We start from the raw sequence: 27,061 nt of genomic DNA, 5'->3' as shown, positions 1-27,061 counted from the left end.
AAGAAAATCATAAAACAGGACTGATAAAATCGAAAGTATTAGGAGTGCTCACTTTGCGCTAGTCATTCAAAGCTACAATCTACAGAGAAGACTAATATAAAATGAATACACTGTAACCAGTATTATAATAAAAGTATGTATAAAGATCCATGAGAAGTCAGATGAAGTGATTAATTTTACTGCAAATAGCAAACAGATAAAGAGCCTTTTTTCAGTAGAGTCCTGCAGAGGATAAGAAGTTTATTAAGCAAACAATGAACAAGGAGAAATTTTTGTGAGAGAATAGTGAACAATTAAGTGTGGCTAAAGCAAACATAGCATACATATATAAAACAGCAGGACACAGATCAAGGAGAGCTCTTTTCTGATCAAAGTTATTACAATCCATTACTAAAATATGACATTATCTAACCGGGTCAATCTAATCAACTAGACACAATAATCCCACTAACATGACTGCTAAAAGTTAAAAAAAAAAAAAAAAAGGCCGAGATTTCCACAACTATAGATTTTAAAAGCCCACATCATTTGGAAGATATCGCCACTATTTTCAAAAGATTTACAGTTAATAAACAAGTTTCAATGGCTCAAAGACTCAAAGTGAGATACACATCCTTAGTATTCATAAATATTTACCTCTCCCATTCCCCGAGATTCTAATGCAAGAGCTTGAAAATCATGATTCATTTCATCCACAGATCAAACCTGTTGAATAACAAAAACAAAATTAGAAAAAAAAAATCTTAGACTGCATCAACTATTTTTATATTACATTCTGCTATTACTGATGTTACAGTATGAGCTGAGATGGACAAGAATATGCTTCTCTATAAAGACAGGTTTTCCTAAATAGAGCACCATAGCAATCAACACTAAAATTTGTGGGAAAACCAGGAGGTTTAAGGGTTCTTGGATTATTCTGGGTGCCAAAAAGAATTGCTACCAGTTTCTTGAGCAAAGGAATACATGGGAAGTAAAGAACAGAAAAAGTGAGCTCAAGAACTACAATACAGTTATCTTTTTTGTGTGTGGCTGTGCCATGAGGCATGTGGGATCTTAGTTTCCAGATCAGGGATTGAACCCTGAACCCCTGCAGTGGAAGCACAGAGTCTTAACCAGCCCAGAATCTTCCCTGCACCATCAGGGAAGTCCCAACAGTTATCTTCTTTTTAAAAAAATGTTGTAGTTCCTATTACAAAATTATTACTTTGTACTACTTTTTTTCAGTTTTCAAAATTTCTCAAAATTATTTGTAGATCTTATACCAATGATAAAAAATTAATCAGCTTTGATATTTTTTAATATTCAAAAGTTCCCTTAAAAACAATTCCTTTCCCTACAATTAGCAAAACAGCATGGAAATGGCACAAAAATAAAAACAGAGATAATGGAACAGAATAAAGAGCCCAGAAATAAACCCATGCACTTACAGCCAATTAATCTACAACAAAGGAGGCAAGAGTATACAATGGAAAGAAGACAGTATCTTTAACAAGCTGGGAAAACTGGACAGTTAGTTACACATGAAACACTGAGGTTAGAATATTATCTCATATAACATAAAAAATGAGCTAAAAATGAATTAAAGACCTAAATGTAAGACTTGAAACCATAAAACTCTTGGAAGAGAACACTGGCAGAACACTCTGACATAAATCACAGCAGTATTTTTTAGATCTGTCTCCTAAGACAAAATAAAAGCAGAAATAAACAAATGGGATCTAATTAAAAGCTTTTTGTATAGGAAAATCGACAGACTGAGAAGACAACCAACAGAATGGGAGAAAAATATTTGCAAATAATATGACTGACAAGGGGTTAATATCCAAAACAAACAGCTCATACACCACACATAAAAAAACACCAAAACCCACCCCCTGCAAACAAAAAAAACACCCTACACCTCAAATCAAATAATGGGCAGAAGACCTGAATAGACATTTTTCCAAAGAAGAAATACAGGTGGTTAACAGGCACATGAAAAGATTCTCAACACCACCAATTATTAGAAAAATGCAAATCAAAATGAACTATCACCTCACAATTATCAGAATGGCTGTCATCAAAAAATCTACAAATAACAAATGTTGGAGAGGATGTGGAGAAAAGGGAAGCCTTGTACACTGTTGGTGGAAACGTAAACAGCCGCCACTAGGGAAACAGTATGTTGGCTCCTCAAAACACTTCACTCCTGGGTATCTAACTAGAAAATACTAATTTGAAAAGATACATGTATCCCAATGTTCATAGAAGCACTGTTTACAATAGCCAAAACATGGAAGCAACCAAAATGCCTATCAACACATAAATGGATTAAAAACATGTGGTGTTTACACACAATGGATTATTACTCAATCATAAAAAGAACAAAATACTGCCATTTGCAGTAATGTGGATGAAGCTGAGAGTATTATGCTTAGTGAAGTAAGTCACAGAAAGTATTGCATGATATCACTTATAAGTGAAATTTTAAAAATAATACAAATGAATATATATGCAAAGCAGAAACAAGCTCACAGATACAAACTACTGGTTACCAAAGGAAAGGGGGGAATGCAAATTAGGGGTCTAAGATTAAGAGATACAAACTACTATGTATAAAATAGATAAGTAACAAGGATATACTGTACAGCACAGGCAATTAGTCGTTACCTTGTAGTAACTTTCAATGGAGTATAATTTATGAACATAATCAATCACTGTGCTGTACACCTGAAACTAATAATGTAAATCAACCATAATTTAAAACAAGAATAATTCTTGTCCCTTCTCCTCAAACTAAAACTACAGCATATTTTTCTTTTCCCATTTCTAACAGTTTAAACTGCTTTTTACCGTTCATGTGACAATGTGTTCTTAAGTCATAGTCTCTTTGCCTGCTAATGTTAAGTACCGCTGGAGAAAACGATTCAAAACTGAAGCCACTACAAATTCACAGCCTTCAAACTCTGGAGCCTTACAATGTAATCCTATTTAGTATTTTTCCCAGTCAGTCCTCTCTCTTTACAATTTCACAGTATTTGATATTACAGTGCACTTCCTCTCTTCTTGTAAGGCTATTCTGATGTTAGGCATTCTCTTACAATTCTTTTTACTTTCTTATGTGTCTAGTTACTTCTCCTCAGGCTTCTTCACAAACTCCTATTTGTCTACTCAACTCATAAGTGTCAGTGTTCCTCAGAATTCTACTCTTTAGCCCAAGCAATCTCATCCACTGTAAGTGCTTTGATACTTAAATGGTATAGCCACAGGACTTCACTCCCAGTTTGTATTTATAAACCAAATCTCTCTCCTCTTTAGTATTTCCAAATATTTCCTTTCTTCCATTCCCTGGAGGTACCATAGGAAATTCCAGTCTTACTCTTCTGTATTCTACACTTATAAATTATTTCCTTTCTTACACCAATATCCAATCATTAAAGTCAACCTCCTACCTTATTTAAATCTAATTTTCAGTTGTCTGGTTGGTCAGACCACCACCATCTCTTGCAATCTTCTATCTTCCCACCCTACAATCTAATCTCCAAAATGTGATAAGCTACCATTTTTCTAAATTGTACTCTGACCATATGAATCTTCTCCTTAACGTGGCTTAGAAGGGGAGAGAACTGGATTCAAATTACAGTTTTGACAGGTAGTAGTTCTGTAACTCTAAACAACTAACCTAAATTATTTTTTCTCAATTTCTGTATGGAAAAATAGCAGCAGCAGCTTCCACACGGCACGCTGTGAAAAGTGAATTAGGTAATATAAAACAAACGTCTGGTTACGTAAGCATTCAAAAGTTAGCTATTAGAAAATTCTTCAATTGTTTCATCAAATGGTACATGAACAACTGGATGTCCATATGCAAAAAATACGAACTTCAACACACACCATGATATAAAAATTAACTCAAAATGGATCATACACCTAAATGCAACACTTAACATTATCAAACTTCTAGGAAAACAGCAAAGCTGTGTGACCCTGCATTTGGTAGTGAGTTTTTAGATCAACATCAAAAGCAGAGTCCACAAAAGAAAAACTTATGTTTAAAAACTTGATGTCAGCAATAAAAAAAAATGTTCTACAAAAGATGCTGATAAAGAGAAAGAAAAAACAAACTACAAATAGGAGGAAAATATCTGCAAATCATATCAGATACAGGATTTGTGTCCGAGATATACTTAAAACTCTTTAAGAAAAATAAGAGAACAAACAACCCAATTAAAAAATGGGCAAAAGATCTAAACAGGTATTACATCAAAGAAGATATATGGAAGATATATGGATAGCAAATAAGCCATCCTTTTCTCTTAACTTGGTAGAAGAGCTGGATTCATTAACAGTTCTTAGAAAGTGATAACTTTATTCATCCTTCCATTAATAAGCTTTTACTAGGCATATTCAATGTGCAAGATTTTACAGAGAAAAGAATGAATTAAAATATGATCACTGTCCTCAAAGAATTTAAATCAGTCACATTTTCTGGTAATTGGAAGAGTAGCTCCTATCAGGCCAAAACCTCCTGTATTTAACTCTGGACAAAATGGGCTTTCCTAGTGGCAGTGGTAAAGAAGCCACCTGCCAATGCAGGAGACGTGGGTTCAATCTCTGGGTCAGAAATCTCCTGGAAAAGGAAAAGGGTAATCCACTCCAGTATTCTTGCCTGGGAAATCCCACAGACAGAGGAGCCTGACAGGCTATAGTCCATGGGGTCACAAGAGTTGGACACGACTTAGTAAATAAACAACAACTGAAAAAAATATAAAAACAAATTGAAGGCAATGGAAAATAACAAACTGGAGGATAGTCTAGAACTGAATTTTGTGCATAAATTCAACTCAGATGTTTAAACAATCCCTGAACTGCATTTGTGTGGGGCTGACTCCAAACAGCCCAATTATGGATAAAAGGACTAAGGAGAAATGTCTGCTGCTGATGTCCACAGAAGTTATGGAAATTTGGGGTTTGAGTTCCATGAGAACAAAAACAATCATAAAGACTAAAACAATCCAAAATTACGAGACACATAGAAAAACAGGAACGTGTGACCTTGACTAAGGAAAAAGTCAACTAATAAAAGACCAACCCCAAGATGACCTAGAGGTTAGAATTAGCAAAGATCTTAAAATAACTATTATAAATCTGTGCTCAAAGATGAAAGGAAAAACACACTAATAAATGAAAAAATAAATTCCAGCACAAAGAAAAAAGCAAAACTATATCAAATGGACCATCTAAAACTGAAAAATATCTTTTAAAAATTTCACTGCCTGCACTCAACAGTTGCTGTTGTTCAGCTGCTAAGTTGTCTCTGACTGCCTGACCCCATGGACTGCAGCACGCCTGGCTTCCCTGTCCTTCACTATCTCCCACAGTTTGCTTAAACTCAGGTCCATTAAGTTGGTGATGCTATTCAACCATGCTATCCATCTCATCTTCTGTCACCCCCTTCTCCTGCTGCCCTCAACCGTTCCCAGCATCAGGGTCTTTTCCAGTGAGTCAGCTCTTCATATCAGGTGGCTAAAGAAGTGGAGCTTCACCATCAGTCCTTCCAATGAATATTCAGGGTTCATTTCCTTTAGGACTGATGGTTGATCACTTAACAGTAAGTTGAAAATAAAAAGTGAATTTGAACACAGATCAATAGTGATTTCCAATCTGACAAGGGGAAAAAAAGGAAAGAGAAATAATTAATGAGGTTGAAAAATTATTTGAAGAAATAATGGCCAGAAATCCCCTTATATTTGATGAAAGCAAAATTTACAAATTCACGATGCTCAATGAACTCCACGCAAAATAAATAGGAAAAACAAAAACAAAACCTCACCCCTATGCACTGAAAAGTGATGAACAAAGAGAAAATCCTGAAGGCAGACAGAGAAAAAAATTACAAAATGGGGAAAAATGATGAATGACCACTGACTTCACACTAGAAGCAATGGAAACCAGAATAAAAAGGATAAGACTTTAGAGGGCTGAAAGAAGAAAAAATGCTAACCTAGAATTTTTATCTGGTGAAAATATCCTTTAAGAATAAAGCTTAAAAGACATTTATAGATTAAAAAGAAAAAAACCTGCTAAACAGATTTCCACCTCAGAAAGTCCTTTAAAAATTCTTAAGCTAAAGGGAAATTCAGATCATCAGGAAGGAAGAGCACCAGAAATGCTAAGTATGTGCATAATAAGTACAAAGGACTATTTTTTTTTTCCTCTTTATCTCTTCAAAATATATACCCCCACTTAAAGCAAAAAATTCATTATGGGTTTGATAACATAATAGTTAGATTTATGAACTATTTACATGCACATCCAATACCTAACTATAATAAATATCTCTAGCCATACCATCATGACATGGATTTAAAACAGAAGTTCGAGATCAAAGCACTCTTTTATCACCCAACATCTACAGCTGGCCCTCAATATCCATCCACATCTGCTTGTTTCACCAACCAGGGATCAAAAGTATGAAAAAAATTTCAGAGAGTTCCCACAATCAAATTCCCTGAGGGCTGGCACCTATTTACATAACGCTGACATTGTAACAGATACTATAAGTAATCTAGAGATGATTTAAAGTACACCCTGTTGGAGAAGGAAATGGCAACCCACTCCAGTGTTCTTGCCTGAAGAATCCCAGGGATGGAGGAGCCTGGTGGGCTGCCATCTATGGGGTCACACAGAGTCGGACACGACTGAAGCGACTTAGCAGCAGCAGCAGTGTGCACCCAGATTATATGCACATACCACACCACTTTGCATAAGGAACTTGAGCATCTTCAGACGTTGGTATTGGGCTAGGGAGGCCCCTGGAACAATGCCCTGCAGATACGGATGAACAACTGTACATTCATAAATGTATTCTGGAGGGACCCCAATTGTAAGTAAAGGGAATCTCAGGCCAAATGTGTCCTACATTTCTCAGTCATGCAATCAAAGTTCTACATCTAACCGTGAACAATTCACTGTAATGTCTAGTATGGTCTGCTCAAACCATCTTTGACTTCCATTGTTTCTTTAAAATTTCCTAAATCGGGGAAGGGTTCATTTTATTTTTTTGCAAGTACTTCTTAAGATCTCCATACAGCCCTAAACTCAGTGTTCTTTATAATCTTTTTTACATCTGTGATTTTACTTTCTCCTATACCATGTATCTTACAGACCTTGTATTTTCAGATCTCCCATCCCATTACAGCCTCAACTTCTTCCAAGCATTAACTGTTTCCCAAACCTAATGGCCAATCATCTGAAAGCTTCGGGATACTGCTAACATACTATCAGGAATCAAGTATTTTCAATCACCTAAAGAGGTGTTCTAATTTCTTAGAAATGCTTCCATTTAAATGCTACCAATTTGACAATGCAGCCATATAACTGACTTCATAATTCAATTTATGAACATACATTAAATGATATTAAGCCCTGAAGTCTGGGCTCAATACACAAATACCATACCAATTACAGGTATTTAAAAAAAAAAAAAAACTTCTATGTGACATCTTACTTATCTGTGAGAACAGACTGTCCTTATTAAGATTAATTATTCCACTAGGGCCAAAAAATATAAAGATTCTTGTTACTTAGGAAAATAGTTATAAAAATGGATTCATTATTCTGCAATCCTGAAGAAACCATTGTGAATAAATTTTACATGCAAGGTAATGTGTGTGCATACTAAGTGGCTTCAGTCGTGTCCGACTCTTTGCAACCCCATGGACTGTAGCCGGTTAGGCTCCTCTGTCCGTAGGATTCTCCAGGCAAGAATACTGGAGTAGGTTGCCATTTCCTTCTCCAGGGGATCTTTCTGACCCAGGGATCAAATCCGTGTCTCCTGAGGCTCCTGCACTGCAGGCAGATTCTCTACCGCTGAGCCACCAGGGAAGTTCCTAAGATGATGTGGTAGAGTACAAATAATACGTGATTTAGATTCAGAATACAGAGTTTTGAGTCTTAAATTCTGCCTAATCTCTAAATCTTATCTGTTGTGAAGATCAAATGTATCCAAGTGTTTTGTGAGTGATCAATAAAAAGTGCTCAACAAGTAACTAGTTGTTATTATTAAAAGCATCATATATACTATTTCTGAAATTCTTAGGTTGCTCAATGTTTGTGTCTCTGGTAGGAAACCTTCTGTTAGTATTTCAGCCTCCTGCCTTGTTTTCAGGTTCAATACTACTTGACTTGGAACATATTACTTCTGACCTTTCTACTTAGGTTGCCTTTAATCTGCAGTAAACTGTAGCCTCAGATAACTATGGCAGATTTTTAAGAGTCAATAAGCTCTAAGAAGGAAACTACCTCTAACAAACACAAACACATATTCTAAAGTTTCAATGCTTTCTTAGGAAAGCAATTTGGTATCATATATATAAGTTCTTATCTCCTGAACCAGTCTCCCTTACTTTGAAAATCAATCAGAAGAATAAAACCTAAATATAAAAAGGTTTTATGTAGAAAAATGTTTGTAGTAGTGTTGCTTACAGATCCTGAAAGTATAAACTGCATAACTGTCTCACAGTAAGTGATAAAACACAAGTATAAATAAAGTATTGTGTAGCTATTAACAATATTTGAGTTTGTAAGGAAATGCTTATATTAATAATAGCAACGTTAAGAAAGAGCAAAAGGAAATATACCAATATCTGTACAGTCCTTAAGTGATCAGAGCACAATTTGTTCCATCTATTTTTATGTTATTATAATTAGCCTGTACAATATACAAATGAGAGAAGACTTTTATTCAGAAGGAAAAATAGGAAGAAGAGTCTTAACATTTTCTCAGAAGTAAAAGCATCAGAGCTTTACCGAAGTCCCCCTTTCACTTACTTTTACTTCTAAGTTTTCATCTATGGTCCAAATAGATGAGGTCATAAGTTAAAAGAGACTCTAGACTGAGAGATGTCTCTTAGTTCTATGGATCCACATACTTTTGTGGTGAATCATGCCCTAGTGCAGAGATCAACTAATTTTTTCTGTAAAGAAACTGATGGACAGTATATATACATTTTAGGCTTTACAGGTCATATGGTCCCTCAGCTTCTCAAGATACATTTGTAGCACAAAAGGAGCCATGGACAATAAGAAAATGAATGAGCACAGATGTGTCCTAATAAAACTTTATTTATGAACAGTGAAGTCTGAATACCGTATTTTTTGATGTGTCACAAAATCTTATTTCTTTTTTTCCCCTCAACAATTAAAAATTCTAAAAGTGAATCCTAGAGAGCAGTTCAAACAAAAACAGGTGCTGGGCCAGATCTGACATGTAGGCCAAGCTTTGCTGACCTGGGCTCTACTGCATTTACTCTTGATTGCTTCACAAAACATCAAATGCAGATAATCCACTCTCAAATTCGAGCAAACCCAAATTTAAGCATCAGAGCTTTGTTTTCAACCTTTCCGTTTATACTACCCCCATGAACATTTTTATTTTAATAATGAATAAGGATTTCAGATTACATTTAAACGTAGGTGGTGTTATCATTTCCTTTCAATAACGTGGGTAGGTTACAGGGAAAAGACTTTAAAACAAAACCCACAAAACAAGACTCAAGCTCAGCTTTTCAGTTTAGGGTGTAATTTATTTCAATCATAAGAAAGAGAATGGATGAGAAAATGAGCAAAATAATGGGACAGAAAGAAAATAAACACTGTTTCAATTCTTCTGCAATAAACTTCATATTAAAATGAAGCTGCAGGAGCAGCGGGTCATACATATGCCACTAAGGAGGACTAAAATTTTTGCAAAACACCAAACTGTTATGTCGAACCACTATGTCTGCTGGAATCAACTGAGGGCAAGGGAAAACAATCTGGATATAATGTAACAACTCTCCCCTGCATGGTTAGATGTAAGGGAGAAAGCAAACAACCGATTTCTTCCAACAAGCAATGAAGTAGCAGGCTCTCAGTTAAATAACACTGAACTATGTTCCCTTCAGGAAAATGTATCCAAAAATTATGGCACACACTATACTGCTTGGGGGTGTAAAGTCTGTTTTCAATTTTTCTGGCTTGCATTAAGCCATGAAGCTTATTTCCTTAAACAATTACAATTTGCTAATACAGAAAATATATAATAGAAACTTATCTAATACATAATAGAAACTTATCTATGGCCAAGACGGTATAATCTTGAGGTAAATATGAACTAAAAAGCTATAATGTTTGAGGTTATGAGTCTTTAACACAACTGTCACAAAAGAGTGCCTTATTAGGTTTTAAAAGTGAACAGTTTTAGCTAATTTTTCTGTGGACAGCATTATTACTAATTATGTAAGAAAAACAGATAAAGTACCATAAATAACAACTTGGTTAAATTTTTTGAGTTTTCGTATGTACTAATGCATAAACCAAAGTTTACAAATAGTCTGCATAATGAACCAAGAATATACATTATTTTCTCACGGAACATCTGATCCAATTCCTTACCATATGCCTACCATAAAAAACTGGAATAGGAAATGGCAACCCACTCCAGTATCCCTGCCTGGAAAATTCCATGAACAGAGAACCTGGTGGGCTACAGTACACAGGGTCACAAAGAGTCAACTGAGAGACTGAGCACACCATAAAAAATAGCTGGGGGGCAAAAACCATTTAGAGCTACAATAAAAGGTATTAAAGCACCAGCACATAATACTAATCACATTTTCACAGCAGTATAATTAGTTCTATTTTAAAACCATAGTAGTTATTAAACTCTGCAATTAAAGGGGTGATGAACTATCTTAGCCACCAAAATGCTCAATATATATTCAATGAAAAGATCATTTTAGGAAATGTAAATTTAGCATGCATGCAGATCACGCATGCTAAATCGCTTCAGTCGTGTCTGACTCTGTGACCCCAATGACTACAGCACACCAGGCTCCTCTGTCCATGTGATTCTCCAGGCAACAATACTGGAGTGGGTTGCCATGCCCTTCTCCAGGGGATTTTCCTGACCCAGGAATCTAACCCACATCTCTTCTATATCCTGCATTGGCAGGCAGGTTCTCTATCACTAGTGCCACCTGAGTTCAGTCATGTCCAACTCTGCGACCCCAGTGACGGCAGCACGCCAGGCTGCAGTTGGTCTATCACCAACTCCCAGAGTTTACTCAAACTCATGTCCATTGAGTCAGTGATGCCATCCAGCCAGCTCATACTCTGTTGTCCCCTTCTCCTCCCACCTTCAATCTTTCCCAGCATTAGGGTTATTTTCCAATGAGTCACTTCTTCACATCAGGTGGCCAAAGTGTTGGAGTTTCAGCTTCAACATCAGTTCTTCCAATAAATATTCAGGACTGATTTCCTTTAGGATGGACTGGCTGGATCTCCTTGCAGTCCAAGGGACTCTCAAGAGTCTTCTCCAACACCACAGTTCAAAAGCATCAATTCCTCTCTGCTCAGCTTTCTTTGTAGTCCAACTTTCACATCTATACGTGACTACTGGAAAAACCATAGCCTTGACTAGATGGACCTTTGTTGACAAAGTAATGTCTTTGCTTTTTAATATGCTGTCTAGGTTGGTCATAACTTTTCTTCCAAGGAGCAAGTGTCTTTTGATTTCATGGCTGCAGTCACCATCTGTAGGGATTTTGGAGCCAAAAAAATAAAGCGCCATCTGGGAAGCCCAAAATTCAGATCATGAAATCATCTAATAGCTGGATAGTGACTGTTTATACGTGCCTTCATTTATGCACAATGTTCATTTTAACAGACATGAACAAGGCTCTTCCTCAGACTTTATGTACAACTGAAAACATTTACCTGGAGAAGGCAATGGCACCCCACTCCAGTACTCTTGCCTGGAAAATCCCATGGATGGAGGAGCCTGGAAGGCTGCAGTCCATGGGTCGCTGAGGGTCGAACATGACTGAGCAACTTCACTTTCACTTTTCACTTTCATGCATTGGAGAAGGAAATGGCAACCCACTCCAGTGTTCTTGCCTGGAGAATCCCAGGGACGGTGGAGCTTAGTGGGCTGCCGTCTATGGGGTTGCACAGAGTTGGACACGACTGATGCGACTTAGCAGCAGCAGAAAACATTTACCGCATAAAATGAGTGCAACTTCCCATTGGCACTACTTCTCCAAATTGGTCCTCTAATACAGAGAGGCTGTTGCTACCCCAAGAACCAACTACAAGAACAAAGTACATTAAAACTTAATTGATTGACATAAGTCAATATACACAAAGAGTAACTTAAGCTGCTAATAAAATATTCCTATAGTAGTCAAACTCCTTGGACTGATTTTAACAAACATAATCATTTAGCATTAATTAGTAGTATCCAGTGAAAACAGGGGAGAAAGAAATGGCAGCCCACTCCAGTATTCTTGCCTGGAGAATCCCATGGACAGAAAAGCCTGGTGGACTATACAGTTCATGAAGTCACAAAGAGTCGGACACGACTGAGCTTCTGAGCATTGAAAATAGGTACTAAAGTCCTTAATATCTTAGTCTCTTCAGCACAGGAAATCACTTTTGCAAATTTTCCAACAAAATTAATGTTTAGCAATGCCTCTTCTTATCCATATGACAAAGGTAAACTAAATCCAGGTTTGTGTTTATTTCTGGTAGACAATTAGCTTTCACCAACTTAACATTTGAAGTCTCTAGGAATCACCATCAACATCTAGTCATTTGTTATTTATCTGGGGGAACAAACTGAACCACACACTTTTCTAGTGGTGTTAAACAAGTCACTTAGGTGGTGGCTGAACCAAGAGCCACAAATTTTTTTTGATATATGCTACTCATTTGTCCATGTACTTCATGGGGGAATGACATACTTGTTTTACTACCATTAAGAACAGTACTGTATAACTGACTCAACAATATTAAGGAAAAGTCAAATTTTACCTTCTGAATAAAACCTGGCCCGCTCAGTCGTGTCTGACTCTTTGCTACCCCGTGGAGTATAGCCCATCAGGCTCCTCTGTCCATGGGATTTTCCAGGCAAGAATACTGGAGTGGGTTGCCATTTCCTTCTCCAGGGGATCTTTCCAACCCAGGGATTGAACCTAGGTCTCCCGCATTGCAGGCAGATGCTTTAACCTCTGAGCCACCAGGGAAGCCCCTTATCAATATACAGACTCCCAGAAACTAGATATCTTCAAAGACCCTAGCTTAAATCTTCTAAGATTAGAAATTAAGATTGTTCCAGCACAAGCATTAAGACATTAAATAAAAATTTACCAAATATTTATGTGCAAGAATACTTTTAGCCCTTTGAGGCGCAATCTCAGATATACTCTCAAGGAAACACAATGGGGGGATAAATACATACTTACATACTTGCAGCTGTAGGGCGAGGTATTTTTTCCTTAGAATTCTCCCGAAGGAGAATCACTATATATAGCCCTTACAAAGTCTCTTATATTACAAGGCATTCTCTCCGTTGGTTAAGAAATAAAACACTGATTATTGAAATTTCTTTCCAAAAAACAGAATACTGCTCAGAGAAAATCTACACACTAAAACAACCTCAGTGCTAGTTCTTGATACTTTTACATATCACCTGAGAGCAGTAGGTCACATAACTTAGATGGAAAATGAAGATAACTATTAGATAACTCAAAGTGGTTCTAATCAGTCCAATATACATGTGAAATATCCAATGTAAATTATTACATGAGTGCCCTCAAAAAGCAGTATTTCTAAGTTAACATTTTTATATATAATATAAATTCTGAAAGTGGAACAAGCATTTATATGCCTCATGATATATGTAATAAGAAACAGCACCACCACGAATGAAGAAAAGTGCTTTTTTAAAAAAAAGTTAATCCGTAAACATCAATCTAAGAAAGCTGCTAGATCTAAATACTGATTTATTAGAATATGAGAAAGAGAACACGTAAAATCAATAAATAACACAAGGACATAACTGCCCAATCCAGAATACAGAAAAAAGAAAAAAATTCACCTCATTTCACTATCTATGAAATTTTGTTATAAGGAGGGGAGAGGAAGGACTATTATATAAACTACAGGTTTAAAAGTCAAATATATTGTATAAACCTTGCTTGAATCCTGATTCTAACAAACCAACTATAAAAAAAGACTTCTGAGAAAATCAGAGAAATCTAGATATAGAATGGGTATTAGATGATATTAAGGAATTTTGTTAGCAGTAATAATAGTAAGATTGTATTTTTTACTAAGTTCTCATAAGCATGAGAATTTATGCTTAAACTAGCTATTGTCTGGGATTTCCTTTGAAATACTTAAAAAAAGTAAAATACAGGTATAAAGATTTCATACAATGTTGAACATGGATGATCTAGTAGTCCAAGGTATACTATACTATTTTACTTGAGTTTGAAAATTTCCATAGTAAGTTTAACAAGATTAACAATATGACCAGCAGCCTTGTTAAGTATTTAAGCTGGGCTCTGAGGGATAGGCAAGTTTTGGACACCCTCCCACACACCTTGAAACAAAACATTTATCAACTGCAGCTTGTAAAGGGGGTTACATTCTACAAGGTTAACTGACTTATGATCCAAGCTGTTGTTTAAACCTAATATCACCTATTTCCTCAATCGTAGTTTTGACAAGGAGTATATGAAATTAAAAACAACAACAACAAAGAACTATTTCCAAATGAGCATAAACCTCTCTGGACTAATTTCTATCAGACACCATCCCTTAAAGAGAAAACAGAATTTACTGAGCACTTGATTTTATGCCAGCGATCATAGTAGGCATGTTATATTTAATTCTCACTGCATTCCAGCAAAGTAGGTATTATAGTAATTACAAACAAGGAAACTGTGCTCAACTTCCCTATCCTAGTAGACAAAGCTACTAAAATGGCAAAGGATTCAATAATATAAAGACTCCAAATGCTCCATGCTATTTTCCACACCAACCAAGCATAAACCATCACTCTCTTCCCCAACTTTCCTTTTGTTGAACTATTCCAGTCCCTTGGACAGCTCTGTCATCTTATCTCTTCATGTGCAAATCCTACAAACCTCTTTGGATTTGTCTGGCTCAAATGCCACTTTCTCCATTAAAACCTCCTCCAAATAATCTTTTTCTCAATTCTCCCAACATTTAATTTGTGTTTTTCAATATATTAATATCATCTTATCCCTGAGAATTTAAAACCTCATCAGAATTATGTACCAAAATTTTGCATACTGTTCTGGTTGTGCCAGTGTTGTGTGAAATGTTAACAGTCATGAGGGAGAGAGCAAAAGGATCCTAAATACTTTAAAAGGAGGGAAAGCAAATGATAAAATTATCAACTATACACCCATTAAAAGCATGAGATGGGTATATTTATGCATACATGAAAAAATTTTAGACTATTAAGTGAAAAGGGAAGGTAAAAACCAGTGAGGAAGGTAAAAACCAGTGATTCTATCATTCCACTTCTGTAAAAGCAGCACACACGCATACGTATGTATACATGGCAAATAGAGCGATACAACCACTAATAGTGGTCATGTCAGGAAAGAGATATGCATGATTTGTATTTTATAGTTCTATACTCTTTGAATACCTATATTTTAAAAATGTTTAAAATATATACATATTAAAAATCACTAGGCAAGTTAGCTTGGAAATCAATGGTTTTTATATGGTAGAACTCAAATATACATACATCTATACATGAAAAAGGTATCATGAGTTATAAAGAAACATAACAGAAAAACAGCTTTTCAGTAAATTAAGCATCACTTAAAAGAAAATATTCTCCATAATTCCCTGAAGAACCAATGGTTATGACTTGGTGTTTTCACTGCTCTGGGGCCCAAGTTCAATCCTGCCCCTTATCTGTAAACTTCTAAGGGTTTTAAAGATGTTATGATGCAATTTACATGTATAACCATACCTACTATAGCAATTACCTCTAGACACACTTTCACGACATTTTGGGTTAAAAAAAAAAAGGAAATCCAATTTGTAAATCTAAATATTCTATCATCTGATTTAAAGGAATTGTACTTGTGGTTAGCACTTATTTTTACCCTAATTCTTCTATATACTCCTCCAAAGTGTTCAAAAAAATGGAGCAAAAAAATCCATACATTTAAATTCAACATATTTTACAGTCTTATTTACATATTTCTAGTTTTCAAAACATTTCACAGTATTGTTCTTTGTAAGTATTCTTTGACAAAAGGTTAGAGAAGAAGAAGGGAACTGGCTTAAAAAAAAAATCACAATTACTCCTACCACTCAAGACTATCATTGATCTAATTCAGAAATTCCCAAAGAAAGTCAAAACACTCCAGTTCTTGGCTATTATCTCATTCTATCATCAATGTGAATCAATAAGGTTAATCACTACAGGAAGCTACCTCTAAGTTTGGAGTCTCAAAGGCTTAATTACCTGGGGTGTTAATCTTTCACTTGTGTCCTACTGTTTGCGATCCCATGGACTGTAGCCCGCCAGGCTCCTCTGTCCATGGGATTCTTCAGGCAAGAATACTGGAGTGGGCTGCCATTCCCTTCTCCAGGGGATCTTTCCAACCCATGGATCGAACCCAGGTCTCCTGCACTGCAGGCAAGATTCTTTACCATCTGAACCACCAGGGAAGCCCACCTGGGGTAAAATACACCACATGAAGACCTAGGGTCAAAGATGTGCTTTTATCAGTACATACAGCGAGGACCTGTTAACTGACCCTCAGAAAACTAAACGTGCTAACATTTTGAAAATTCGTCATGTACCCCTCAGGGATATGAGCATCTCAATGTTAAGGTCACTGATTATCAAATCCGCACAGTGCATGAGAATCTAGATAAAAGGTTCGAAAATTAAAAACACATCCCACCTAAGACTTATCTGAATTAGTCCTAGAAGGGAGACAGGCATAGATTTGGCGGGGCTTTCCTGGTGGCTCAGAGGGTAAAGCGTCTGCCTGCAACGCGGAGACCCGGGTTTGATCTCTGGGTTGGGAAGATCCCCTGGAGAAGGATATGGCAACCCACTCCAATATTCTTGCCTGGAGAATTCCAAGGATGGAAGAGCCTGGTAGTCTACAGTCCTCGGGGTCGCAAAGAGTCGGACACGACTGAGCAACTTCACTTTCTTTCTTTCTTTCCTTCTACTCTCCAAGTAATGCTTGCCTTTGCAGATATGGTTGAGACCCTAATACATACCAAACCACCTGTATCAGTATCAGTTCAGTTTAGTTGTCTCCTACTCTCTGCGACCCCATGAACCGCAGCACGTCAGGCCTCCCTGTTCATCACCAACTCCGAGAGTTTACTCAAACTCACGTCCATCGAGTCGGTGATGCCATCCAACCATCTCATCCTCTGTCGTCCCCTTCTCCTCCTGCCCACAATCTTTCCCAGCATCAGGGTCTTTTCAAATGAGTCAGCTCTTTGCATCAGGTGGCCAAAGACTGGAGTTTCAGCTTCAACATCAGTCCTACCAATGAACATCCAGGACTAATCTCCTTTAGGATGGACTGGCTGGATCTCCTTGCAGTCCAAGGGTTTCTCAAGAGTCTTCTCCAACACCACAGTTCAAAAGCGTCAATTCTTTGGCGCTCAGCTTTCTTAATAGTCCAACTCTAGCATCCATACACGATCACTGGACGAACCTTTGTTGATAAAGTAATGTCTCTGCTTTTTAACATGCTGTCTAGGTTGGTCATAACTTTCCTTCCAAGGAGTAAGCGTCTTTTAGTTTCATGGCTGCAATCACCATCTGCAGTGATTTTGGAGCCCAGAAAAATAAAGTCTGCCACTGTTTCCCCATCTATTTCCCATGAAGTGATGGGACCGGATGCCATGATCTTAGTTTTCTGAATGTTGAGCTTTAAGCCAACTTTTTATTCTCCTCTTTCACTTTCATCAAGAGGCTTTTTAGTTCCTCTTCACTTTCTGCCTTAAGAGCGGTGTCACTTGCGTATCTGAGGTTATTGATATTTCTCCCAGCAATCTTGATTCCAGCTTGTGCTTCATCCAGCCCAGCGTTTCTCATGATGTACTTTGCATAGTTAAATAAGCAGGATGACAATATACAGCCTTGATGTACTCCTTTTCCTATCTGGAATCAGTCTGTTGTTCCATGTCCAGTTCTAACTGTTGCTTCCTGACCTGCATACAGGTTTCTCAAGAGGCAGGTCAGGTGGTCTGGTATTCCCATCTCTTTCAGAATTTTCCACAGTTTATTGTGATCCACACAGTCAAAGGCTTTGGCACAGTCAATAAAGCAGAAATAGATGTTTTTATGGAACTCTCTTGCTTTTTCGATGATCCAGCAGATGTTGGCCATTTGATCTCTTGCTCCTCTGCCTTTTCTAAAACCAGCTTGAACATCTGGAAGTTCATGGTTCACGTATTGCTGAAGCCTGGCTTGGAGAATTTTGAGCATTACTTTACTAGCGTATGAGATGAGTGCAATTGTGTGGTAGTTTGAGAATTCTTTGGCATTGCCTTTCTTTGGGATTGGAATGAAAACTGACCTTTTCCAGTCCTGTGGTCACTGCTGAGTTTTCCAAATTTGCTGGCATATTGAGTGCAGCACTTTCACAGCATCATCTTTCAGGATTTGAAATAGCTCAACTAGAATTCCATCACCTCCACTAGCTTTGTTCGTAGTGATGCTTCCTAAGACCCACTTGACTTCATATTCCAGGATGTCTGGCTCTAGGTGAGTGATCACACCATCGTGATTATCTGGGTCATGAAGATCTTTTTTGTACAAGGGTTTATTCACAAGGACCCTAATGATTTTCCAACTAAAAGTTTTGTATCATTCATCATGGCATAACAGAAACAGAAACCAGAACTAAAAGATCTAGAATATGGCACCATGTTTGCCTCTAAGTAGCTAAATGAACTCAAAGCACTTGAACTCTGTTTCTCTTTCCCCATTTGCAAATGAGAGTAACAATGTTTCCCTCATAAGGTTATGGAGGAGACTAGATAGCATGTAAAATTGCAATATAAGTCCTCTCTAGTGTATTAACTCATCATAATGAGTGAATATATTTTTTGTGTGTTTGAGAATCAATATATAATCCTTCGACACAGTTATTTCTCTTCTGGTAATTTAACTTACACAAACAACATAAAAGGATGAACTGAATAATGGTTATTTACTGCAACATTTGCTTGCAGTAGTTCAAAAATAAAACCTAAACAAACAAAAAAAAGGGGTTAGCAAAAATAAAAAGTCATGCACTATTACAGATTAAAATTAAAGTTACATGTACTAATAAAATATCCATAATATTAAATAAAAACACCAAGTTGCCTGAGGTGTGTAATCTGATCCAAGTTTTAACAAAAGAGGGGCAATGTATATGTTTGTGTGGAGTATGAAAAAATAAACACCCAAGTTTGGTAGGAGACTGGGTACTGCTGGCTTCATGCTTTTGTATTTCTGTGTTCTAAGGCTTGTTAGCGAAATAAATTGTTTTTAAAAAATAGGTTCTATATTAATACAGTTTAAATCTATTACAGTTTAGAAACTTTATCACAAAACAGAGAGCAAGCAATCTTGTGCTATTTTCAATTCATTTTAGTACTAGGTTGAATGCCCAACAAATGAAGACCTGTCTCTAATGGTGATCTAGAAATTTTCAATTGTTACACATTATCAATTAGAAGCGACATAGCACCAAGTGGAAATAACTCAAAAAATCTTAATTAGGTTGTAACAGAGAATTAAAGGAAATCATTTGAATTCATGGTATGAGACAACTGGAAAAGGAAAAACCATTTTAAGCAGCAGATTTTAGTGCAACTTTTAAAAGATTTTCTTCTTCAGACAAAAATTTTCCAAAGTGTGTTTCTTAATCACCAACGCACAGCATTCTTTAAAGTAAGAGACTCCTTGTCCAATACACTTAGAACTCGCTGCTCCCCAGCACCCATTTGTTCTTTTGCAAGCTTAGCAGATGGTCATTCTGGAATCCATTCTCTGTGATATTAGCATAGTAAAGGCTCTGAGATGTCCCACAATTAAAACTGCTTAACTGGGAATCCCCTAGCAGTCCAGTGGTTAGAACTCCGCACTTCATCTGCTGAGGGCCTAGGTTTCATCCCTGGTTGGGGAACTAAGATTCCACCAGCCCTGAAGTGTGGCATGTACACATGCATAAATAAATAAATCTGCTTCACTTTAACCTAGTATGATTGTAACTTCCTATAAACATGTTAACACAAAAGATGATATTTTGAGAAGCAGTCATTCTGCTGCTGCCGCCAAGTCGCTTCAATAGTGTCCGACTCTGTGCGACCCCATAGATGGAAGCCCACCAGGCTCCCCCGTCCCTGGGATTCTCCAGGCAAGAACACTGGAGTGGGTTGCCATTTCCTTCTCTAATGCATGAAAGTGAAAAGTCAAAGTGAAGTCGCTCAGTCGTGACCGACTCTTAGGGACCTCATGGACTGCAGCCTACCAGGCTCCTCCGTCCATGGGATTTTCCAGGCAAGAGTACTGGAGTGGGGTGCCACTGCCTTCTCCTGCAGTCATTCTAGTCTAGCCACCCCCCCCCAAAAAAGAAAGAAAAATGAACGAGTTATCTATTTCGATTTTCTTTTCTCTAGGAAAAGTCATAACCTGTGACAGTTAAGTTTTTAAAATGTTTAGTTTATTATGACTATCATGAATAGTGTAAGAAAAATATGAGCAGTACAAAATTTTGAACTAAATATAAAGAAATCTTTTAGGTGATGAGTATGAATTGTTATTTTTTTAAACAGGTTCCTCAAATATTCAAGAACAAGCCTTGAACTGGTGATCTGCTTCCCAATCACTTTAAATTGAGATGACCATACTAATTTCCTAAAGATACATAAGTTAAGAAGCAAAACAAAAAACCTAAGCTCTCACTTAGAAAACAACAAAAACTCAAAAACACTTACACTGCAGTGTCTGAAAAGAGAAACCAAATGTATGTTAGTTTCAAGGACTATGAAGGTACATTGAGAAGGAAATGGCAACCCACTCCAGTGTTCTTGCCTGGAGAATCCCAGGGACAGGGAAGCCTGGTGGGCTGCCGTCTATGGGGTCGCACAGAGTCGGACACGACTGAAGCAGACTTAGCAGCAGCAGCAGCATGAAGGTACATACCAAAAAAAGTGCCTGTGGTAGAAATAGTCAAGTATAATCTAAATGAAATTCACTCTATACAAAATAAAAAATTTTGGAAGACACACCAAGTGACTCATAGGAAATATACACAAAAAAAACTAATTAGGAAAATATCTAAACAAATATTAAATAACTAAAATAGTAAGTAAACTCAAGTTTAACTTCTAAAGTCATAAAGATGGCGGGACACAGTATATTATACAATGAAATTCTCTGTATCCAATTCCTTGGAGACAACCTTATTTCCTTTTTTTTTTTTTTTTAAAGATAACCTTATAACCTTATTTCTAACACTAAGCTTTAAAAGAAAATTCTTACAAACAGTATTATAGAGAACCCAAGAGTTGTAATAGAAAATATACTCAATGACTTGCTTAGCAGATGCAAGGTTTCATAATCTCATTTTTTAGTCAATCCTTCAAGGAAAGTCATGTGTCTAACTCCAACACAATCCAGGGAAAGCGACTCACAGTAATTATGTTAAGGGTTCCTGGACAATAATGTTCTAAATCTTTCCAAGATATTATCTCCAAAGTCTTCGTAGAATTGTTCAAATTTAAAATGGCCCTTAAATCCAATGGGTCTCTACCTGTATCTGCAGTCAAATCTTTTCAATTCTCCTCCCTACCTCCCCTTCTAGCTCTGCCATTCTCCCTATCTGGGTCACTACACACACTAATCCCTCTGGCTAAATGCCATTTCACCCATCTCTTGACTAAATTAACATTTCTAAGTCTTTTTACAGTCCACTTTACCTCTTTTGGAAAGCTTTTCCTGACCCCCTGCAGTGTCTACCTACCTGAGTCCACAGCACTTGTGCAACACCACCTAGGGTGGCACTTAGTGTACTACACTGTGTAAACATGAGTTTTATCAATTTCCTCTCCACTATAAACATAACCTTATAGTTGCAGCAAACAGTAAGGACAGAGACCACTGCCCCGCCAACATCTAAACACTGTGGCACATGACAGGCCTATAAACCTCAAAAAATGAATGCAAGTTTCTGATACTCTAGCTTGATGAAATGATACAACTTAGAATATCCAGAGTAACAAATGGACTGAATGGGAACTAACACGCCATAAGTACCTTCTTAACCAGACTTAGGATAAAAATTAGCAATCGATTTATCTTTGAGTACTCCTATTTTTGCTTGTATAGGCACCATATAATTTAGAGTTTAAATAAAGACTGAGCATGCACAAACACAAATTGGATGAAAAGCAATCAATTATATTTATATTAAAAGGTGGTCCAAGAAAACATCGTAGGAAAACCTGAATTTCTAAATTCTCTACATTTTAAATCTTAATTCTGGTTATGTTGAATCAGTTTATATGATGAGGTTTTGCCATGGAAAGTGTAATGTTTTTGCATTTAATCATGCTAAAAATGCTAATAAAATACTATGTGTGTGTGTCTTAGTCACTCAGTCGTGTCCAACTCTTTGCGACCTCATGGACTGTAGCCCACCAGGCTCCTTTCCATCCCTGCAATTCTCTAGGCAAGAATACTGGAGTGGGTTGCCATTTCCTTCTCCAAGGGATCTTCCCCACCCAGGGATCAAACCCATGTCTTCTGCATTGGCAGGCAGATTTTTTTTTTTTTAACCACTAAGCCACCCGGGAAGCTTTTCATCTACTTTCATTTAATGTCAGAATGAAGAAAACCATTTTATACAGTTAAAGACTATCTCCCACTGATTCCCTAGTAAGCCTTTCAGAAACAGTGCCTAAAATCAGAGATCACCACTTAAGAGATCTAGAACTTACTACTCTTGACATAAACTGTCCCACAAACAGAAACCACAAAGACATCTCTAAAATTAAGTCTCACATACTTTTTGGGGGGACTTAAAAAAAAAAAAAACCAACCCCTTTTCACACTATTTTTTACATACTCTGGAAGTCAGCTACAGATTTTATTCTCCTAGGCAGGCACTGAGTAGATGGCTTCGTACTGTCACTTTATAGTCAATTTCACCAGAACTCCTCCAGGAAGCAGAATTTTGCGATCCAAATACACATATCATCCTAGATAGGTGAAAATGACTGCCTTTTTTTTTTCTGTTCCATTTCCAGTTAAAGTGTTCTGACACCCTAACTATCCCTTTTCCCTTCACATTTCTTATCCGCTTTTGTATCTAGCAGCTACGGTAAAATTCTGGAATATGTATGTAAGGTGGACACAATCTGGATGTTTTCCAATACTGTAAAATCTTTTATCTCTTCACCAGATAATGGTAAGAGAATAAGAAGTGAAAATCGGTGATATGTCTCTAAGCATACTGCTATGTGAAAATCTGAGAAGCAGCAGCATGTATCATGCACCTACCTAGGTAAAAATTCTATACAGCATTTCACTGGAAAAGTGTGAAAATATTTCTCTGTAAATTCACTTTTTCTACTACAAAAGCAACAACTTTTAAATACAAATGTCTTCTATCTATATTGCTAAATATAAAAATCACTATTTAAGTATTAGTTTCTAAATAATAGGGTTTGAAGAAACCTTTTTCCCACCACATCAGAATTCAGGAGTGAGAGACATAGGAGTTAAGATTGATGGTAATCCAAATAGCTCCTTTATTTCTGAAAAGCAAAATCTAAACCCAGACCAAGACAGCGTCCTAACAACCACACTCCATAATTATCCTAACCCAGTCACAGGTAGCACTGGACAATCACAGTCCTCCTTCAGAAATGGACAGAGTCTATCACTGGCGGCCTCGGGAAGAAGCAAAGTGCTTTCTGCGAGGGGCAGGCTCCCAAAGAGAAAGAGGAAAGGGGCTGAGCCATACCTAATCAGTTCCTTCTTACAAACTCATCCAAAGGAAGAGTGAGAAAGTGGGACAATAGGAGCAAGTCATACTATTTTCATGCTTTCTTAAAAAAACAGTAAAAAATCTACTATGTAGCAATCTAGTATGTAACAAGTGTACCTGTTACACTGTTACAGGTACAATTATTATCTTAATCATACCTGTCTGTAAAATGGCCTCAAACTGTGAATGCAAGCTGAACAAAGCCATGAGGTACAACCATTTCAAGTATGTATCCACAAGTTTTAAAAACAAGAAAAAAATACAGAGTGTTTTCCTTGTCTTAGAAACCCAACAAATTCAAAGGTTGCTGAATTACAAAGTACAAAGAACTTCAGTCCAGGAAACAGAACCAACCTCCACTTAAAACTATGAAGATCCTATCAGTATCAATAAAAAGGAGGCAGTATGGTCACAGAGAAGATTGGCTTTGGATGTCACACCTGGACTTACTCTCTGAAGCAATGACTTCTGTTAACTTGGATAGTACCTACACAGGAAGTAACTACATAGGAAGGTAAATTATCTTTCAACACTGGAAAGATTTATAAACAAGTATGGAAGGTTTAAGAGAAACAAAATCCTAATATTAGTATCTGTGTTAAGACTGCTTATTTGGCTTATTATATACTTGTAATGCCTTAAAAAATTGACCTATTAAAGTGACAACCTTTATGACCAATTTAAATATGGCAGTATTTAGACTTTAAAAAGCTGAAACTTCATTAATATCAAACATCTAAGAGAACTTTAGACTCAAAATAAGAAAATTAAGTATTAAAAAGAAGTTTAAATTGTTTGAAGATATTTGTTAATTGCAAATGTAACTTGAAGATAAGAGTTATTGTGCAAACAACAAAAATGAACTTTAAAACCTGAAAGTCTGAAGAACCAGGATTCTGAAATATAATTTTATTTTTTAAAATATGGCGTATTTCATACAAAACCCGCTCTCTGGGACACCAAAAGACAATTCTAAACAACTCAATGTTACCAGAAATTCGACTTTTAAAAGACACGCTTGAAATAAGGGAAATGCCAGTAACTATTTAAGGACGACTGTGCAGATAAAGCAAATCATTTTTTTAAAAAGCAGGGTATTAAAAAACTAAGAATAGAAACTTAGCCATTTAAAACTATTTATGCTTGTGTTTTTAACCAGATTCCTAGCCAGAAATCCTTAAATCATCCTCCAATGCTCCAGGTCACATGGTGAAAGAGTCACCTATTAAACACGAATCTAAGCAGTAAACAAGTCTTCTGAAATTCTTAGGTAACACCCTTTATTAAAATTTTCTTGATATACAATACCTTTCCAAGTACTACATTTCTCTCAAACATTTAAAAGCTTTTTTCTAGTACAGCTTCCCCCCCAACACACACACACAAAAACCTTTGCCCCAAGTCTGTCACCAATTTTTAAGCTAAAATCTCACAAAAGTACTAAGTCCAGATTTTAACACGGTTGTCTTATTATACATGATTAACTCCGCAATTCCCATCCCATTAAAACGTTTAAATGTGTCAGAATGAAAAGCTAAGAAAAGTTGGTTTTCCCTAGCTGTGGTCTCGGAAGTTAACACTAACTTTTACACGTGTGTTTGGGCAAAAAAAAATTTTAACATGTTCCCCAAACTTGGCCTAGGACAGATACAAAAGGCTGGCTACAATGTGTGAAGTTTTAATCTGTTTGATTTTAATGTTTACACATTTCCCTGAGTCTCGAAATCGGTTACAGTTAACAAAAACACAACACTCCTCACCAGTGGCACCTAACACAACGAACCCAAGCCGCCGTCTCTTTCGTCCCTACACCTGTCTACCGGAAGCTTTTCCTGGACACGCTCGGGACCTCAAGCATTCATCCCCACACTTGTTTTCATAAACCCGCTCCTTCCTCTTCGCCCACTTCCAACTCGCATGCTTCTCGGGATCCACCCGGCCTCTCTCCCCCCGCACGTTCCGAGCGCTTAAGGGCTGGGCAGGCGGACAGCTCGATCTCTAACCCCAAGAGCGCCGGGAAGGCCCCCCCGCAACCTCCGCGAGGCTCAGACGCGGGGAGGAAAGGAAGCGAGAAAGGCATGAGCACCCCCCTACACACACACACGCCGGGCGCACACCCCCTTCCGGCACCCCTCCTCCCCCTGCATTGTGCGAGCGGGCAGCAGGCCGCGGCCGTCCTGGGTTGCCCGCGGGCCCCGTCCGCCCTCCCGCCGGCGGGTTGCCCGCAGCCGAGACCGCCACACAAAGCCCGGGGAGCCGCCCCGCGGCGCCAGAGCACGGGGAGAGGGGTGCAAGCGCGACTGACTTACGGGGCTGCTGCGGCCGCGCTGCCTCAGCCGGGGACACCGACCGTTGGGCACACGGCGGCGTCGCTCTTGGCCGTCCTCCCCCTCCTCCGCCTCCGGTGGCGGCAAGATCTTCTTTCTCCACCTACCTCCCTCCCCCCCACCCCACCTCCTCCTTCTCCTCCCCCTCCTCCTCCTCCGAACCACCGAAGTACCGAGGCTGAGACACAGAGACTCACAACAACATGGCTGCCACCGCCGCCTCCCCTCCCCTCCCCCCCGCCCACCGGGCGCGCGCAAAGCACTCCGGGAGAAAAGGGAAGGGAGGGCGGCGGCGGTGGCGGGGGGGGGGCGAGGGGGGAGTGCTCACCAAGGTGCCGCTCCTCTCAGTGGCTTCCGACTTTTCTCCCGCGCTCCAGGCCCTCGCCGACGGCAGCTCTGCGCTTGCGCACTCTCTCCGCGCTCGCGCGTTTCGGCCGTCCCTCCGGCGTCTGCGTCCCCGCCCTCACCTTGCGGGCTCGCGGCTGATCCTGAGCTCGGCTGTGGCGCCGGGCGGGAGCGCGCTCCGGTCTTGGGTGGCGCAGGCGTGGTGTTTTCGAACGCTGCTTTCGTGTCCGTCTTCCCGCGTGGGGCCTAGTCTTCCGAACTCGCTGGCCTTGCGCTTCCTGTCCCGTAGTTCATTGTTCTCCCCCACACACCCCGACTGCCTGTGAGGGTGCCAGCGCCCTCCCCACCACGGTGTAGTCCTCTCACTTCGTCTTTCGGGGTGCCGGCATCCACAAGACCCGGACCAGTAATCCAGGCCTTTAGGTTTCACCCTTATCCTCACCCCGAAGGAAGACGGTGGGGGGTGGGGCGGGGACACAAGTGTGGAAAAGTGAACCCCTTAAGTGGACT

General features: G+C 38.3%; 1 protein-coding gene across 15 annotated transcripts in view; it reads right to left on the bottom strand.

Moving 5' to 3' along the window:
• PUM2 (pumilio RNA binding family member 2) overlaps positions 1-26,627 on the bottom strand; it is a 116,249-nt gene extending 89,622 nt beyond the window's left edge. For 5 of the 15 annotated variants that reach the window (XM_061433214.1, XM_061433220.1, XM_061433223.1 and 2 more), the window contains exons 1-2: positions 26,189-26,277; positions 637-705 (exon numbers count right to left, since the gene is read on the bottom strand). In XM_061433214.1, the coding sequence (XP_061289198.1) occupies positions 637-687 (51 nt within the window). In that variant the 5' untranslated portion in view covers positions 688-705; positions 26,189-26,277. Of the gene's footprint in view, positions 1-636; positions 706-3,664; positions 6,070-26,188; positions 26,278-26,379; positions 26,440-26,534 lie in introns of those variants that run through there. The other 10 variants (XM_061433221.1, XM_061433228.1, XM_061433217.1 and 7 more) reach the window with 9 other exon arrangements.
• Between the last annotated feature and the right edge of the window lie 434 nt (positions 26,628-27,061).

This window comes from Bos javanicus, chromosome 11, assembly GCF_032452875.1.
Source record: "Bos javanicus breed banteng chromosome 11, ARS-OSU_banteng_1.0, whole genome shotgun sequence".
Lineage (NCBI taxonomy): Eukaryota > Metazoa > Chordata > Mammalia > Artiodactyla > Bovidae > Bos > Bos javanicus.
Note: the sequence above shows the minus strand (reverse complement) of the source record. Positions and strands in the feature narration are given on the sequence as shown.